This window comes from Thamnophis sirtalis, unplaced genomic scaffold (assembly GCF_051295495.1).
Source record: "Thamnophis sirtalis isolate CommonGarterSnake01/CBP01778 unplaced genomic scaffold, rThaSir2_p1.2 scaffold_1, whole genome shotgun sequence".
NCBI lineage: Eukaryota > Metazoa > Chordata > Lepidosauria > Squamata > Natricidae > Thamnophis > Thamnophis sirtalis.
This window is the reverse complement of record NW_028261381.1, coordinates 111174473-111194483: the sequence shown is the minus strand read 5'-3', so window position 1 is coordinate 111194483 and position 20011 is coordinate 111174473. Positions and strand designations below refer to the sequence as shown.

The 20011-nt window shown below is 38.5% G+C and overlaps 1 protein-coding gene and 1 non-coding gene across 2 annotated transcripts in view; one reads left to right on the top strand and one right to left on the bottom strand.

Moving 5' to 3' along the window:
* LOC106556905 (uncharacterized) overlaps positions 1-20011 on the top strand; it is a 79892-nt gene that overhangs the window by 31590 nt on the left and 28291 nt on the right. The gene's annotated exons all lie outside the window — the stretch shown is intronic.
* PAPLN (papilin, proteoglycan like sulfated glycoprotein) overlaps positions 1-20011 on the bottom strand; it is an 84577-nt gene that overhangs the window by 59664 nt on the left and 4902 nt on the right. Inside the window, exons 2-3 of the mRNA XM_087721945.1 lie at positions 13980-14042; positions 951-1066 (exon numbers count right to left, since the gene is read on the bottom strand). Of these exons, the coding sequence (XP_087578071.1) occupies positions 951-1066; positions 13980-14036 (173 nt within the window). The 5' untranslated portion in view covers positions 14037-14042. The remainder of the gene's footprint in view (positions 1-950; positions 1067-13979; positions 14043-20011) is intronic.

Here is a 20011-nt window from a genome sequence, read left to right as displayed (position 1 = left end):
AAACGGCCTGTTTTTTGCTTCCCAGCCCCCAGCAGCACTCTATAAGCTTCCTAAAGGCTATCCATGCATTTTTTTTGACAAAAAATGGCATTTGTTGCTTGTTTTTGCCCCCCATCCTCCAGGAACACTCTACAAGCTCCTAAGGACTGTTTATGCCTTTTTAAAAAGGGCCTGTTTTCATGAAAAACGGGCCATTTTTGGGAAGTTTGCGGAGTGCAAAAACTTTTTTCTAAAAATTTTCCTCTTCAAAACATTGTGGTGTCTTATTCTCCAGCGCATCTTATACTCCAAAAAATACGGTAGTTTATCGCAAGTTCATTTCTGCCCTTGTGACCAGAATTAAAATAAAAGATTGCATCCTATTATAAGTTTTGCTGCTATTACCTTTGAGTATTTGTGTAATGTCAATTGTTCAGAGAATTGTAATTGTAATCTTTTCAACAAAACCAATATTGATGTTAATACCTTGTTCCTTTTCAAACTTACTGATGGGTGGAGAAAGGTGACAGCTTTACCTAAAGGTGTCTAACAGCTTGAAGCAGAGGCTAAATAAAGTTACGAATTAATCAATTTATCAATGTTATTGATCAAGAAAACATAATCAGTATGCTATGTGATGGTCATTACTGACCTTATTAATACCAAGATATTATTGTTTTTAATACTAAGTTCAGATATGATCCTCCAGTTCATGTATTTCATTCCCATGTCACTTCTTGCAATCACCCAGATCCCCAATATATCTAAATATAATCCAAACAAGCACCATTAGGAACTAAACAAGACAAAGACACCTCCCATTAAATAGATAGGCAACATTTGGTCTCAGAAATCTGCCTAATGTTTCATAAGACTCTTCTTAATTTTCCATACAAGATCTGTTCTATCCTTTCTTGTAAATGATACAGCTTAAGGTGTAGAAAACTGAATGGTAAAGAAACAGTTATTACCTGCGTGAGTAGCAGTGCCTTTGCCGAAGACTGATGCCTCCACCACAACTCCGGCTGCATTCACCCCATTCTCCCCAACTGCCCCAGAAGTCATTTTGCCTCTTTGCTTTTCGAGCCTGTAAGAACAATTCATTAGACAGCAAGAGGGTCAACATTTTGGAATCTTAAAGATACTTTCCAACAATGAAATATGGTTGAAGGACAATAACAACACCATTTGTCTCATCCCTATTTTTGTCTCTCAGTGGTATGGCAGCTTCTTGTGACAATGGCATTTCTGTGCACTTGAGATGGGTCATCTAAGCCAGTGATGGCTAATCTTTTTGTCGTCGCGTGCCCGCATCCATAATGTAATGCAGGTGTGATACCCCGAGTGGCCCCCCACCCCTGCGCATGCGTGCGCGACACCCTTGCACTCCCCCCCACATGTGCATGCAATCCCGCTGTGCCCTGTTTTTGGCCTAGCAGGCCTCCCTGCAGACTCTTGGGACCAAAAACAGGCCATGGTGCTGCACCTTACCCACGCTCCCGCTGTCCACGCATGCATGTGTGTCTCCCACATGCACCTCATCCCCCGCATGCGCAGCAAAGACCAGAAAATCAGCTGGCTGGCAGGAGGCACATGCGCATTGAAGCTACGTTGGGGCGACAGCTTGCGTACCCAGAGAGAGGGCTCTGTGTGCCAACTGTGGCACGCATGCCATAGGTTTGCCATCACGGATCTAAGCCATGCTCAGGAAATAATGTGCAGCAACTCACAATCTATCCCTCTTACAAGTGAGAGTCCATTTGTCCTGTAGACTTTTCCACATGCACACATACAGTACACATAGGACAGGGAGAAGGGAAAAGATTTATCATGTTTCAGTTCAAAAAAGTGTCATCTATCTACCAAGGGATAGTTGAAGAAAGGCATAGAATTCAGAGAATCATCTATTCTTGATTACTTTTGCAAGATGTATGGGCCTTTCTGGGAATCTGAAAAACAATTAAAATAGTGAGCTCTAGTGTCTATACCAGATTATCTACTAAAGTTCTTTTTAACATTCTTATTGTCAGCCTTCCAAGGTAAACAAGCTTGGAAACCAAAGATGTGCAAGCTGATACTACTTTTAGCACAAGCTTATAGCAACAGAATCTTGCAAGGCTGAATGTGCTTCCCTCTATTTCCCCCTTTTTCTTCATGAGAACAAGAGAGGGACATGTCTGAGACATTTTCTCAAATTACATTTCTGGCGTGGATTCCGGTTTTTTAATCTGATCCTTGTCTTGGTTGCAATTTTTCCTCCTGTTCCTTAAGGTTATTTCTGCTGCTCGTTACATTTACAAACTATTTATGTGGCAACTTAAAGAAGATTGAAAATTACATCTAAAGTCCAGCCATTTTAAAAAAAAATCTGGTTTATGCCTCTAGCATTCATAAGCAAATTCTGTTCTCTTCGTTTTATGAAGTGTACAGTGGACATTTTCTCTCTTGACATGTCCAAGGATACTCAAGGCAAGGAGAGTAATAATGGATGGTTGATTGAGTACATTCCTATACAAAGAGCACTTCAATTCATGGTTAATATAATAACTGTAAGGGGAGGTGATGGCTGAGAGGTTAAAGATGCTGAGCTTGTCAGCTGGAAAGTTTATAGCCCAGATTCGAAAACTGAGCACCACGCAACAAGGTGAGTCCCCGTTACATGCCCCAGTTCCTGCTAACTTAGCAGTTCAAAACCATGCAAATGGGAGTAGATAAATAGGTACCACTTCGATGGGAATATAACAGTGCTCTGTGTGTCTCGGCGTATAGTCATGCTGACCACAGCAATGGACAACACTGGTTCCCTCTGCTAAAAAACAGAGATGAGCATCATCCTGCCCCCTAGAGTTGGACACAATTTGACATGAGAAATCTTTATCTTTACATTTATAATAACTGTAATACTACTACTACTACTACTACTACTACTACTACTACTACTAATAATAATAATAATAATAATAATAATAATAATAATAATAATGACCCATGTTTCCTCTTTATTTTGAGAAATCACAGAAAAACATTTAGCAAGGATAGCTGGATGCAGAATAGAATGTTTGTTCTTCAAGAGATCACTGAGAAATGAATGAAAGTGGAAGCAGGAAGAGGCTGCAAGGAAAGAAAAGTATTGAGAAGAGTAGGGAAAGATGTTGATATAAACTAAATGTGTCCAGATTTCCATTTTTCCTTTACCAAATTTTATTTTTTGGTCAGCTTACTATTCCTTTCCTAAGTCTTCCATAATGTATCTTACCCTGGAAGGGAATATTGTGATAATGGGTATATGTGCATCAATGGTGGGATTCAGCCGGTCCGCACCTGTTCAGGAGAACTGGTTGTTAACTTTCTAAGCAGTTCAGAGAACTGGTTGTTGGAAGAAATCTCTTTTTGTTTTTTCCCCCTCACTTTACAGGGCTAATCCTGTAAGGAAGGCAGGAAGGAAACATTCTGTGTTGTCTCTAGCCTAATCTTTATTGCCCTGCTTATAGAAACTGCCTCTCTGGTTAACCCTTATTACATCGTAACAGCTAAGGCAAAGCGCCCATTGACATGAGTGACGTTGAGTTGGCAATGCCCACCCGGACACATGATCACTTAGACACACCTACCTATCTGGTTATTATGGCACAGAACCGGTTGTTAAATTATTTGAATCCCACCACTGATGCGTATGCTTTCTTTTAATCCTTTAAAAAAAGTTATTTCTATAAAGAACTAGTTCCTTTTTTGTTCTCACTATAAACCCATATGAGGTAAATTTTGTGGAGGGTGATATTCTATGTTGTATAGGAAAGGCACCATTTACTGGACTGTTAATCATGATTTCATTCAAGCTTTTGTAACATTGGGTCAAAAGGACGAGCAGTTCTGCAGTGACCAAACAAGCGTATTTTGTTCTGGTACAAGCTGAACAGCTGGTAAAATATTATGAAGCCTGGCTTGAATCTTAATCTGCAGGCCCAGGTGCAGGATCCTAAAAAATGCCAAGAGGCTGTAGATTTCAATACAATGTAATTCCCCTTGGCTTGACTGGCGGGTATTCTAATCCTACAGTTTTAGACGTTTTAGTTCAATTCACAAGTAGGAGCCAAATTTAACCTTAAAGCCAACAATAGCAAAGATGACATCATCCAGCATCCTGACCCAATGCAGAGGAAGGGAGAAACCATGTTTTTAAAGCTTTCCTAAAGTCTAACAAATGAATATGGGGATTTGGGGAAAGATTGTTCCAGACAGCAGGGGCTCCAACACAAAAAAATTATAAAGTTCAAAGAAATCCCTCACTGGCACCAAAGTGACCTTCCCTTGAAATACAAATGCCATATTTCAAGAGGCATTCTGTTGTTGTTGTTGAAACTTTGGCAGAGAAAGAAAAAGCTAAACTTTCTCAAGGCCCCGAATCTGTTCACTCATGGCTGCTACATGGAAAATAATAGAAGTATGTGCTAATGGCCAACACCTCGATTGGTGATTATTTTTAGCATGTCAGACCTGGATAAAATGATAATAAATATTTTTTCTACTCCACCCTTGAGTAGGTTTAAACTCACTGGAAAATATTCATTCTTGAGAACATGGGAAGTTAACAACAGAAGGGCTACATACAGTATAGCCAATTGCCAACAGTGGTAAGAAGATGCTGTTAAACTCCTATAAATAGGATACAAATGTAATAGCCTACTTTTACTATTTGATATCTTTTTTTTTTTTTTTTGGTATTTAGAGATACTGATTTCTGAGTGTAAATTGAATTTCTATTTAGCAAGTATGGCTAATGGGGCAATCTTCCATTTATTTCTTTTTATATAGCAGTAATAGCAATAGCAATAGCAGTAGACTTATATACCGCTTCATAGGGCTTTCAGCCCTCTCTAAGCGGTTTACAGAGAGTCAGCATATTGCCCCCAACAATCTGGGTCCTCATTTTACCCACCTCGGAAGAATGGAAGGCTGAGTCAACCCTGAGCCGGAGAGATTTGAACCGCTGAACTGCTGATCTAGCAGTAGCCTGCAGTGCTGCATTTAACCACTGCGCCACCTCGGCTCCCATTTTAACTTGCAGCTACCATTATATTATAGGCAGCACTGGAAAGAGCTTTATTTTCCAAATATGGACATCCATGGTCGAATTTTGGGGTGTAAAATGTCAAGTATATTTCATTAGCTGAGAAAAAAAAAACCCAGAAATTTGAATTTTGTAAAAGGTTTCTTCAGGTGCCGAACAGACCTAGATTGCATCTAGACTATGATTTGGGCTAAGGCCATAAAAGTTTTGCCACGAAGAGATATGGGAGTTTATGTACAAGAGGTTGATTAGGTACCCAGTAAAACACCATATCTAGTCTTTATATAAAGTTATGAAACTCATTTGCCTTGAGCTTAAAATGGAGTCAATAAATGTGTATAGACAATGCTCAAAGCATTTCAATTGTAAAGAAATCCATCATTTCTGTAACTACTGATTCACTGACAGCAGCTGGTTTGTTAAAAGCTTTCAAGATGAAAGACATATGTAAAATGCATAATAACTCCATGAGTTATCAAGTGCTTATGGAAATGAACTTGCACAAAACAGGAATCTGTTGGCCAAGGGAAGGTCAATAAAATGATGAAAGTGAAGGATGAAACAGAAAATGCTTAAAATGGAGTCAATAAATGTGCATAGATTCTGTAACTACTGGTTCACTGACGGCAGCTGGTTTGTTAAAAGCTTTCAAGATGAAAGACAGTAAGCATATGTAAAATGCATAATAACTCCATGAGTTATCAAATGGTTCTGGAAAGATACTTGCACAAAACAGGAATCTGCTGGGCAAGGAAAGGTCAATAAAATGATGAAAGTGAGGATGAAACAGATGATGGGGCAGGAAAAGAGCAGCATACTACATAACGATGCATTAATTTTCATAGGTCAAGTGTAGACTAGTTAGTGCCTAGAAAGTTACAATAATTCAAAGTAGTCAATCAATCCCAGGACTGCATGCAGCAAATTCTCTTAACTATTTCTGCCTGCCCTACACACAGAGCCCTATAGAGAAGCCAGGAAGTTTAGTTGAGGTCACTGATTGTCTTCAGGGACAATCCACCCATTCTCATAACTGAATTTTTTTATAAGCTAATGCCAAGATAAAGTTGATGCATTATTCTGCTTGAATAAAGGAAAAAGAAAGTTGAAATTGGGAAGAACCTATTTTGTTGGGAGAAAAACGTTTTCTAAAAGTGGAGGAACATTAAAACAATGTGATCTTATTCCTGCCAGAATTGTTCTATCATTACTGTTTCCACTTTCAGTTACTCCAAACTTTCAAGGAAGCTGTTCTGCTATTGTCCTAACTTCTGCTTAACTTCAAAACACAGAGAACATGGAGAGATCAGCATGATCAATAGTTCTTCCAATGTTGTATGTGTGTGAGCAAAACAATCCAATCTGCTACATGTTACATGTAAATTTATCCTGTGAGTTGTGATGAGCAATTGATAGGATACTGTCTGTTTCACACATGTGTGCTGCATTGGAAAGAAAGTAACACATCCTCTAAGGCAGTGATGGCTAACCTTTTCCCCATCATGTGCCAAAAGCGGGAGGAACACAGAGGGGTCATGTGCGGGCATGCCCACACCCATAATTCTATGTGTGCGACCCCCCCCCACATGCACATGCAACCTCCGCTCTTCCCCTCACCTTTGGCCCGTGATGGACCCATTTTTCATACTCCCCAGGCTTTAGAGGCTTTCTAGGAGCCTCCGGAGGGCGAAAAACAGCCGAAAATGAAGGCCGAAGCCAGCTGGCCAGCACACGCATGCACCCTGGAGCTGACAGGGCAACGCCTTGCGTGCCCTAATAAATGGCTCCGCATGCCACCTGTGGCATGTGTGCCATAGGTTCGCCATCACGGCTCTAAGGTAATTGGAGCGATAAGCAATCCAGGACTTGGAGATGAGTGAAGTATTTTACCTGTGGAGAAAGACAGACTACCCACAAATTCCAAAGAAACACAATCACAATCATCTTCATTTAGCAACCCCATAATTCCTTGTGGGGTGGAGTCTGGCAACTGAATGGAGCTAGCAGAATGTTTTAATGGCCGGATGTCCTTCCTGTCACCAATATGGAGTTTTGTTCAGCAGTGCATTTGTTCAGCACAGTCTCAGTGTGCCCAGAGAGAGAAATATATGCCTCTACCTAGGATTGAATTTACAGCCTCCTGATTGTGAGGTGAGAACTCCACCTCTAGGCCACCACACCACTCCTCCAAAGAATCACAATATTCTCATCAAAATAAAACGGTCCCGGCAACCAGACAATAAGCTTTTGTCCTGCAGAGCATAAGGAAAATGACCTTGACTAGGCTAGATCTGTTACCAAGGTGATGAGAAAAATAAGGCTAAATTTCAAAATAATAATAATAAAAGGTGAAAACAGCTCAGATGGATGCCTAATTCACATGGGTATAATAAATTAGGAAAGAAGGTCGCACAGCACAATCAGAGTTGTAAGAGTCTGTTATTATACCAATCTCAATAAAGATAGCCATAGCTTTCCTGTAGAGTTCACTCTTGGCTTGTTTTTTTTGTTGAGCCAGACAGATCCAATCAGTTTTTAATAAATTAAAATTGCAGCAGAGCCAAATTGCCAAACCAGCCAGCATCATGTGAATGATGCAGATCTAGAGTGGTTTTGGACCAGTGCAAAGCCCTTTGTGGAAAGGGAAATGCTTTGTGGACATTTTCCAGTTCAGCTCCATGTAGAGGTATCCCTTATTTAAGACTAATATGGTAAATAAATATGTACTAAGAAGCAATTGCTTGCATATTCAATATTTGGCTTGATTCTGTCAAGGATGCAGCAAAGCATGATTTACTTCAGAAAGACATGTTATGCCATTTTGTAATTCCTGCTTTTTGTTTTTAAAGGCAGTTAAGAACAACTGAAGACACACAATTCCTAACCATTCCAAACAAATAGTCTCAAACAAAATCTTAAGAAGAGTGAGACAGACTGATTCATAACTATGCTAAATCATTGCTTATTTAATCCATAAAGAATGGAACAATGAATGGGTTCAGACAAAACACTAAGTCATAGACAATAGTCTGTAACTCCCAGTAGTTGGATTCATACACTGTGCTAAGCTAAAACCAAGCAAAGCACTATGGCGTAATGGGGTGAGTAATCCTAGGTTTATCTTACTAGAAAGCAAAAGTCTGTGTCTTAGAGAAGCACTTTTGTTGTTTTTCATTGATATCTACCTTGTCTTCTCCTTCTGTCTGGAGAATAAAATAAGAATGAGTCATCTATTCCTAACACTTTTTAATTTACCTGTAGTTTTACAACAAAAACGTGTCTGCTAATTATGCCACTTTCACTGAGAGTGAATGCCCACTTGCACTTAGCTATTCCATCACTCTTTCTTAAAAACAATAATTTCACCCATTCTTTACACAACGTAGTCTCCATCTCATTCATAGCTCATTGATAGGAAAGCTTAAGGCCTTATCCTTTTGCCTTTCCAATATGATTGTACAAACATGCTCCACAAGCTGATATGAGTTTGCCTTCATAACTTACAAGGTCCACAAGGGGAAGTAACTTAAAGTCAGCCTCAACTATTTGAGATTTAAAAAAACACAGCTTTCTCTGTTCCCTCAACGCAGATTTTACCATGGGTTTGGTTTAAGATGCTCCATTGATGATTTGCTTGATGAAATACTCAGGGGTTGGACAGGCCCAGGTCATATCAGCTACATCAGGTTGCTGTGGACATGTGCCCCCTACCTGATTACTGTCTTCTATGGGCATTTTGACGTGGCTGCAGGACAAACCAGATACAGTGGTACCTTGGTACTTAACTGCTTTGAAACTCATTGAATTTGGTTCTCAAGGCATCCTGACATGAAAATTTTGTCCTGGGATTCATTTGTTTGGTATTCAGTGCTTAAGTTAGAACTTGTCAATGTCTGATGCTTTGTAACTCACTACATTATTCCTTATGGGAAAAATTATTTGGTACTCATCACACCTCCTAATACTCATCACACCTCCTAGTACTAATTAACAATGAGGCAATTATTTCCTATAAAGGGAAATTTCCTAAAATCTATATATTATTTTTTCTTGTATAACATGTAAATTAAGATCAATTGATGCTCTTGTTACAGAAGACTACTTTCCCACTGTCTAGATAAAATAGGAATATCTAATTCTTTATTCTTTCTTCCACCATTACATGATTTATTAATAACAAATATCTATAAAAAGAAATAGGTTTTTTTAATTTTGAAACATTTAATCAGTTGCTCTAATATCTCTGCTGAAACTGCTGACAATATTTACAAGTGTTGTAGCTGTAAACATTGCCACTGAGTTACATTTGATAGAGGTCTGTCTCTCAGCCCAGCATATGTTAAAAATTCACATTCATCATCTATTAATTGGTCTAAAGTCAATGTCACAGCTTTCATTCAATTTATCCATATTATTTTCTCATTTTTTTAAATATTAGATTTCCCCATAAAGTCAGTTTAGCATAGTAATGCAGATGAGAAATGTTTTTATTAGTCATTATATTCCACAGCTTTCTAACCAATATTTGTTTTCAAACATATTATAGTTCTATTAGTCCATCTAACCAAAAGTGCCATATATGTATATTACAAAGTTACAAATCAGAAAATTGTTGGCTTTCCATATTCAATAGTTGGCAATATGTAAGTTTAGCTCCATGTCACAGGTTCTTTTATACCAGTGGTTCCCAAACTTGGCAACTTTAAGACTTGTGGACTTCAACTCCCAGAATTCTCCAGCCAGCTGGCTGGAGAATTCTGGGAGTTGAAGTCCACAAGTCTTAAAGTTGCCAAGTTTGGGAACCACTGTTTTATACATACCCAGGTCAGTGAGCTCCAAAACTTCAGAGTACCAAAACAACCCCACCTGGCCTCTAGGCAATATCCACAAGGACTCAGAACTAGTACATCCTATTTACTATATCACTCTTCTCAATTCTTCTATCACTCCTGTTCCTCCACCATTTCTTTTTGTGAGTCCTACTTCTGGAAAACAATAACTCTTTTATTTGCCTTGGGCTACTTCAGGTCAGTTTAGTTCCTCCAAAAAACACAAACTACCTTCTCTCTCACTCAACAGAACCACCACCAACCAATTGCCAGTCTGCTCAGCTTTTACAGCCACCAGCTGCAGGATTGGCTAGGGGAGTTCTTAAAGGAACAGGACACCAGCAGGGCACCATTTTGCAGCCAGCCTGTCCTCTCACACTTGATATTCAGAAAACTGAATCTTCCCTCATTAACTAGTAACTGCATTTTCTGTTAAGATATTCTTGGAATTGAAGAACTCCATGAAACAATTTCTAAACAAATAATTTATTAATTTATATTCTGAGAGGAATTCCTCTCAGAATATAAATTAAACTGGGAATAATATTCAAATTAAATTGGGAATAATACACATTTTGAGTATTGTACATTCATCCTTCCCCAAAAGATTAGATTTAATGAGTCTTATCTATCCATATGTGAAGAACCTCATTTTATTTATATTACATATTGCTAACTGAATTATAGCCCTCAATAGCCATATACCTCAAGAATTTGGTACAAATATGGAATTGATATTCCTTAAATGGATGAGTGACCAGATTTTCTATGAGAAACCAATAACTAACCTCCACAAAGGAATCTGTCCAAAGTTCTTGTCAGGTTTTACATGATGTACTGTAACTCAGGGATGGGTTCCAGCTGCTGCTACTGCCGGTTTGCTCAGGGATGCGCCATGCTCATATGCCCAGTGCAACAAAAATTGCCCCGTGCGTGCGCAGAAGGCAAAAACAAGGTGCTGTAGGTGCCACCGAGAGAACCAGTTCGGGGTGGGGTGGGGTGCCAGTTCCAGAAACCCAGGCCACCAAGTTATTCTCGGTTCTGCCAAAATGGTTGAAACTAGTAGGAACCCACCTCTGATATAACTGTGGGAATCCCCCACCCCCAGAGAATGAAATATTTTGGGGACTATTAAAAGAGGCAGAATATTATATTTTCCCAAAGGAGAAATGGAGAAAAATCTTAACAAAGGCAAAAAACAGCCCCATAGCCTCAAGCAGAAGCCTCAAGTCTTTAGAGATGGATATGTTGTGGCTATTAAGAAATCCAGGCCAGTTTATTCATAAACAAAAGACCTTCAAACCAGTTCCCCCAGAGTTGGTGGGATTAAGAATTTACATTCCCCCAAGGACAGGACATGAGCTTTAGGACATAATAAGATTTACCCACCACCATTAGAATAGAAAAAGACACAAAGTTCACTACATTGCATAACCTCCTGGAATATCTCAATACACCCCCCCCCAAAAAAATGTATAAAAGCCTCCCTATCCCAATCCAATTTTGTTAGCTGTCCCCGAACTGCATGCTGTTCTTGGTTCTGCTCACCAATAAACCTTCTTTCTTAAGCAGCTTCTATTTTGTTTGGAAATGGACCTGGTTTTTCTTCCCACATAACCATGTGTGGTCTTTTGAAATAGCACAAGACTTGGTTTTTAAGCTTGGATTTATATTCCTTTAAAAGAACAGTATATCCATATCTTAACAACAGCACTAATGTTCCCTTCAGAGAGCACTAGTCCTGGGATTCATGGAGGATTAGTTTCAACTTGGAAAATACAGCCAGCAGTGCATTATTGGTTCTGTCACCTATGAGGATTATGGGGTTTCTACTGCTCCTGCCAAGAAGTGATTTTCCATGGTCACACTTTTTAATGTTGCTATCTAAACCATAAGGTGCTGGTAGGTATGGCCCTTCCTTGCCTGTACTGCCACTCTTTTACCACCCATGTTTTTAAAAAAGCATGTACAATCCAAGGATTGTTCAGAAACATCTTCCCCAACTTCACATCTTCTAGAAGCATTGAACTATAACATCAAATAACCCCAGAATGGACAGGGATTAAACCCATATATAAGGCACCTTGCTGGAAAGGACCTGTATTTGATAATTGGTCCCACTGGTCATATTCTAGACTAGTGATAGAGAACTTTTTCTGCACCAAGTGCCAAAAAGGGAGCGTGCGTAGGCAGCACCAAGTGCTGAAAAGGGAGCTCTTTGTTCACACTCATCTGGGCCACGATCAAGAAGAGGAGCTGCCCAGGGGCCATGCATGCACTGGGAAATGAACTTCTGTTTTTCACTGTGTGCATATATGCTGGCCAGCAAGTCTTCCAGTTACTGCCATGCATTCACACATGCTGATCAACTGGCTGGCATGCATGCTCATTCAGGAAAATGGAGAACCAGCTCTTCCATTTTCCAGCACTGCCACACACACAAAGGCCAGCTGTTCATCGTGTGCACATGCGCGCCAGAAACCTGGAAGAGGAATGGGCAATGTTGTGCATGCCAGGCAACATGGCTCCATGTGCCACTTTGGGCATACATGCCATAGGTGTGCCATCATGGTTCTAGACCAAGCTAAGTACTTCAGCATTTAAATTAAAATTTTAAATGGACAGGTAAAACTTGAGAAAGTTCATGTCTACAGCTTCCTGAAAAATGATAAAAATCCATACTTTATAAAAGATATGTACATTATAAAACCAACTTCTTCTTTCTTATAATTATAAAATGTATATTTAAAAAATCACACCACTGCCAAAACTAATACAATCTATCATTTGCTGATTTAGAAAGTAGCCTGGAAACAGAACAAGTAGACCTCCACAGATTGCTGAAGGATGGTAGATACAAACATCAACCAAATGCATATTTTTAATGAGCATGCAAGCATGTTTAAACATGCTGGTGCATAAGGCACACCCATTTTTTATTTCTAATATTACATTACAATTACATGCTTTATAATTTTCAAGTCAGACTGCTCCTAACTTGGAAATTAAAGTGTCACTTTGAATATATCAGCTCAAGGAGCATAGGCAAATACTGTAGCAAATTCACATTCCAATGACACGGGCATGTGTCATTGGAAGAATACTCTGCATATTTCTACATGCAGAGTATTCTTCCTTCAGTCCCATAATTTAGCCACCGATCAACATCATTTAATATTCATACAAATTTACAGCGGATCGTAGTTTTAGATCTTATCAATAATTACCATAAGTTTTTACAATGCAATCAATCAAACTCTAATTCTAAGCACAAGCCAAGTGGGAAATCAAACAAGGGAATTTGCTGTGAACCAAAACTGATACCAAAAGCTCTTTTTAAAAGTCATTGAGAGGCCACATAAACTGGCAGACTTTGTGGTGTTTATCCCCATTTCCTAGCCTGAAACTCCATTCCCTGCACAAAAGTATTATGTTGTGAAAAAAGTTCATTCTTAAAAGTAAAAGAACAGTCCTGCTAGCCCATACCAAGATCTATTTAGGGGACATCTCATTTCCCACACTGGCCCAAAAGATATACTGTACCTTTGAAAAAGATGCAAGGAAGAGATGAGTTTTCATATTCAGATATGTGCTACTTCTTGTCTTGATAGGCAGTATGGGAAAACTTGGGCCTCTGAGTCAAGCCCATGGAGTTTGCAGCAAAGTTCCTTTCCCAGAATTTCATCCTTTCCTAACTCTTTGATTCTTCTCCTGCAGTGAGAGCTGCTTTCTCCAGATGGCCAAAGACACTGCTATCACTGCTTCTCTTGGCACGTGGCTTTCTATTTTGCATGATTCTGCTTTGGCTGGCATACACTTTCTCTAATTCTAATAGTGAATGATGCCAGGCAACATGAGGGGATCTCCTAAGAGCCCTGTCTTAGACTTAGAAGAAACTCCACATGAAATGCAGGATAATTAAAACCAACCATATAGGACAAAGTAGGAGGCAATGACTCCCAGATTTTCCCTACCTAAACCATCTTCATCTAAACATCTAAAGCTACATGTAGCTTTCTTTCAGTACTCCACATCCTTTGCAAACATCTGGCCTATATTTTTATATTTGATTCTAGTTCTTAAAGTTGAGCCTTAATACTTACCGCCAATGTAGATGGAGACATCGCTGCCAGTGCAACCAGTAGGATTAATAATACCATTATGTCCTGCAGATGATAAGAAGAAAATAATCTTAAAATGAGAAACTGTTTGTTTTTTAAAAAAACGAAAGCTTCCCTCTTTCATCTCTCTGTCATGGCTGGGTTGACAGGTCAGTTGACTTCTTTCTCTGTTTCTGTTTCTCTGTCTCTCTCTGTCATCTGCTTTCCCCTCTTCAAGATGTACTTTACTTAAGAGTAATTTTGAATAATGATCTTTAGTAATAACAATCTTCATGTATTACTAGGTTTAGCTTTACTTCAGAGAGAATGAATGTCTGCTAACATTCATTGGTAGTTGGATTGTCAATACTCTGCATTCTAATAATTTCACATTATAAGTAATTCATTATTTATAATAATAAGATGTTATGAATAATTGCTAATAATTGCCATGTAGTGGGACATTCTGTAAATTATTCCATATTTTTTGACACTCTGTTGGAGGTTATGGTTCAAGACCATATCCTCTAACAAGTGCTGCTTCTGAATTCAGCCATAGTAGCAAGGATTATTTACAAACAATCTATCTTGTATTTTTAGAAAGAATATATTTTATGAGATATATATCTCATTAAAAGGATTAAAGAGTAAAATAGAAATGAATAAGCAATAGTTTTATAGATGTCATGGAGATTATAATTTTCCAGAAGGTCATTACTTGACTGTGAATCACTATTAAGTTCCATACAAAACATAAATATCAGGAACCATGATCAGTACAGTACAAACCACAGAATGAAATTATGAACTACAATAAATCCTGGCAAATTAAATTACAATATCTTTTCATAAGTGAATTGGAGTAGTAAAGTGGCTGCTGGTTTGAAGTTTAAACAGCCCTTTATCCCTCCTTCAACCCTGATCACTCTTTCTGTCCAAAGGAATTTTTCATTTGAAAACTGTTATCTTCACACTACAGGTAATTCTTGACTTACAACCTCAACTGAGCTCAGAATATTGGTTGTAAATCACTGTAATTCACCATGTGTCCCGATTCAATTTGATCACCATTTCATGACAGTCATTAACTGAATCATCACCATGACTATTAAGCGGAATACTTGAGTGTTAAGCAAATCACATGATTATAAATTTGAATTCAGTTTATCCAATGGGTGGGGGTGTATTTTTGCCAGAAAATGATCATATAGCCATGGAATGCTGCAACCAGTCACAAATGCAAGCCAGTGGGCCATGCATCTGACATGTGATCACATGACTGCATGGTGCAGCAGTCTAACATTGAGCATGGATCATAAGTCACCTTTTGTTAGTCCAGTATAACTTCACATGGTGGTTAACTGGCTAGTGTCAATCAAGGACTACCTGTAGTGGTTGCACTGTGTGTCAATGAAGACAAACTATATATTGGTACAAAAATAGGTAGATGACACTGCAAGATGCTATAAATCACTAGCATGGAAATGAACTCTGTTATTTCCTTTTACATATAATGTATATAACACTTACTTCACCATTCAGGAGAGGATGATTTGTTACATTTATTTTACATTGTTCCCTGCTTCCATCATTATTTTGCATTGTTTCCTGCTTCCAAGATCCACTGCTGGATCTTGAATAACTATCTTCTGTTCCTTTGAAAGAGTTGCCAAGTAATGTACAGCCACAGGTTGAAAGTAAAGGAAATTTTCATTGAGTAATCCCAGATCTGATTCCCATGTTTCTGTCTGTCAGGAGACGGCTTTCAATTAATTAGTTTCCCTTTGTTGCACTAAATAGGGCACATGTGCTTTCATTAAGGGAGCTCCAGGAAACAAGCTTTCCAGCTCTGGTTTCTCTGCCTTAGACGTACATTGGTTTTATTGGGCAAAAGAGCCAGGTGCAGCCATCTTCACATGGCAGCATCAAGGGCTTGGGGGGGGGGCACAGGTGCAACCACAGGAAATGATACCAGCTTACTTATTTTGCTTTTATTTCTTCAAAGCTAGTTTTAAAAAAATATTCCTGATGCAGATCTGGGGAGGCTGGGACCAGAATCATTTCTGTAGGCCCTAATTTTCCTTTCATAGGTCCCTCCCTCTATAAAAATAGTATTAAAAAGTATACCACATAATTTTCAATATTTTCTTTGAATTTTACAGAGATAGGAAATACAGGTGAAACTCGAAAAATTAGAATATTGTGCAAAAGTTCATTTATTCCAGTAATGCAACTTAAAAGGTGAAACTAATATATGAGATAGACTCATTACATGCAAAGCAAGGTAGTCCAAGCTATGATTTGTCATAATTGTGATGATTATGGCTTACAGCTCAGCTGAAAACCCCAAATCCACAATCTCAGAAAATTAGAATATTGTGAAAAGGTGCAATATTCTAGGCTCAAAGCGTCCCACTCTAATCAGCTAATTAAGCCATAACACCTGCAAAGGGTTCCTGAGCCTTTAAATGGTCTCTCAGTCTGGTTCAGTAGGAATCACAATCCTGGGAAAGACTGTTGACCTGACAGTTGTGCAGAAAACCATCATTGACACCCTCTATAACAGGGAAAGCCCCAAATGGTAATTGCATAAGAAGTTGGATGTTCCCAAATTGCTATATCAAAGCACATTAATAGAAAGTTATATGGAAGGGGAAAGTGTGGAAGAAAAAGGTGCACAAGCAGCAGGGACGACCGCAGCCTGGAGAGGATTGTCAGGAAAAGGCCATTCAAAAGTGCTGGGGACTTTCACAAGGAGTGGATTGAGGCTGGAGTCAGTGCATCAAAAGCCACCACACACAGACAGACCCTGGACATAGGCTTCAAATGTCATATTCCTCTTGTCAAGCCGCTCCTGAACAACAAACGTCAGAAGTGTCTTTCCTGGGCTAAAGAAAACTCTGTTCTGGTCTGTTACTCAGTGGTTCAAAGACTTCTTTTCTGATGAGAACAACTTTTTCATCTCATTTGGAAACTAAGGACCCAGAGAATGGAGGAAGAATAGCGAGGCACACACTGCAAGATGCTTGAAGTCCAGTGTGAAGTTTTCACAGTCTGTGTTGATTTGGGGAGCCATGTCATTTGCTGGTGTTGGTCCACTGTGCTTTATTAAGTCCAGGGTCAATGCAGCCATCTACCAGGAGATTTTGGAACACTTCATGCTTCCTTCCACAGACGAGCTTTATGGTGATGCTGACTACATTTTCCAGCAGGACTTGGCACCTGCCCACACTGCCAAAAGCACCAAAATCTGGTTCAATGACCATGGGATTACTGTGCTTGATTGGCCAGCAAACTTGCCTGACCTGAACCCCATAGAGAATCTATGGGGCATTGCCAAGAGAAAGATGAGAGACATGAGACCGAACAATGCAGAAGAGCTGAAGGCCGCTATTGAAGCATCCTGGTCTTCCATAACATCTCAGCAGTGCCACAGGCTGATGGCTTCCATGCCACGCCGCACTGAGGCAGTAATTGCTGCAAAAGGGGCCCAAACCAAGTACTGTGTACATATGCATGCTTATACTTTTCAGAGGTCCGATATTGTTCTATGTGCAATCCTTGTTTTATTGATTGCATGTAATATTCTAATTTTCTGAGATTGTTGATTTGGGGTTTTCATGAGCTGTAAGCCATAATAATCACAATTATGACAAATCACGGCTTGAACTATCTTGCTTTGCATGTAATGAGTCTTATCTCATATATTAGTTTCACCTTTTAAGTTGCATTATTGAAATAAATGAACTTTTGCACGATATTCTAATTTTTCAAGTTTCACCTGTAGTATATCATATAATAATCATCATCAAAGTTAACTAAATTTCAGTAGCCGCCCTATGCCTCTAGGTTACAAATAAGATTATTGGCTAAATGTTCACATTTTGTGCATTTCTCATGTGTTTTTTTTTAATTGGAGTGAAAATAGATGAACATGTATTAAAACACATAAAATAAATTACTTTTTCTTTTTTATTCCATCTCATTAAAATTTTAGAAAATTACTTTGGACAGTGAGATGGGCAGCATATAAACAAACATTTGCATGGGCCTTAGGTACTTTATAGCAATAGCAATAGCAGTTAGACTTATATACCGCTTCATAGGGCTTTCAGCCCTCTCTAAGCGGTTTACAGAGTCAGCATATCACCCCCACAGTCTGGGTCCTCATTTCACCTACCTTGGAAGGATGGAAGGCTGAGTCAACCTTGAGCCGGTGAGATTAGAACCGCTGAACTGCAGATAACAGTCAGCTGAAGTGGCCTGCAGTACTGCACCCTAACCACTGTGCCACCTCGGCTCTTTATCTATAATACCTAATTGATAAATCAGTCCTGAGTAACAAAGAGTGCTGTTAATAAGTAGCTGTAAGCCAAACAATGATTGGCTTGAAATTCTTTGTATTTTATTATTGGGTAAAAAGGAGTGGTGTTGATTGATTGATTGGTTATAGAATCTTCACATACTTTTCCTTGTAGGGAAAATATTGAGGTAACCCTGAAAGGAATTTTCTAAGTCATTCATCAGTATCCATATTTAGTACAGGATATTTGTATGAATAGAGCCAAGTCCATTAAGTGTATCTCAAGACACATGCTTATATTCCAAAAGGACTAATAAAGATTATTAAGGAAGTTCTGAGATAAATCTTACTTCTTTTTGTTTTCTCAAACAAAAGGGGAAAGGAAAAGGAGAATGTGTCTGCTCTCTCTCTCTTCAAGAGTGGGATAAAAGACCCAAAAAGTTATTTCCTTCCCCAGCAGTCTTATCTATACATCCTTATCTGTAAGATCTGAATTATCTCTAGAATAACATGGAATGAACTTTGTATTGAAATCAGAAAGGTTTTGGCATGGGATAATGGGTCATCTGGACAAACCCAGAACTCAGAATATCTCTTCAGGACCATGGATATTTATTTGGGATGTAACATAAAAAGTGTTTTCAAATATTGGATGCCTTAGGGAACCAATAAAGCTTGGTTGCAATAGTCTTGTGGCTAAAGATAAAAACCAGGAATTTGCAGTATTCAAGTACTACCACATTATATGGTAGTTACCAAATTTGTTAATTTGTTACCAAATTAACATTGCATAGTGTATGTTAAAATGTATAGTTTGTTTTTTGACTAATATCTGAAAATCTCAAGTATTTGAAAATTAACAAGAGATCAGTTTCACTGGTTGGCTAAAATAATTATTATACTGTATTGGAAAGGGATGTCTATGAACAATTATCAAGCCGCATAGTAAACTGAAGGGGGAACTGTAAACTAGGATTCTCTAGTCCAGAATCTGTCTTTGGGATAGTGCCAATCTTTCTCTAAGTCTGGATTGTACAGCTGTTGCGATATGTCCCTAGTTATTTGGTATTAAGCCATTGCTTGCATCTGGGGAGGATTTATGCCGAATAGGGAAAATATTCTGATTTCTACTTGTATACTGATGGTGCACACTATAGATCATAACTTGCATAGGATTTTATAATCTGCAAATGACTGCATGGTGCTTTATGTCTGAATTACTGCAGAAGTATTTTGTTGACATTTATTTTCATATGTTTAAAAATGCTTTAAACCTTCTCTACTTTCTGCCAAATTTTTAGTCTAAAAGATTCACAGTAAATATTCACTTTTCATTCCTTCACATTGAGTTTTTACTCCAGCCAATCGTAATTAATTTCACCTCCTTTCTAAACTTTATCCTTTAACATCTGGTTCAGCACAAGGGACGAATGTAAAATCTATCCCAAAGAAGAATTTAGCAAACATTCCCCCATTTTGATATATCAGACTTTAAAATAGAACAAAGAAAGGGTTAGCAAAATAGTTCTTTCTTCACTAAGGGAATGATAATCCTAAAGAAAATTAAGATTGATAATCCTAAAGAAAATTAAGATTGGTTCAGTTCTACGTATTAGAATCTCCTCTCAATTTTAAACTTAATTCAATATTAAAATAGAATAATGCAATAACTGATAATAACTATCATCAGTATAATGGTAATTTATGAATAACAAGTCAAGATAAAGGAAAG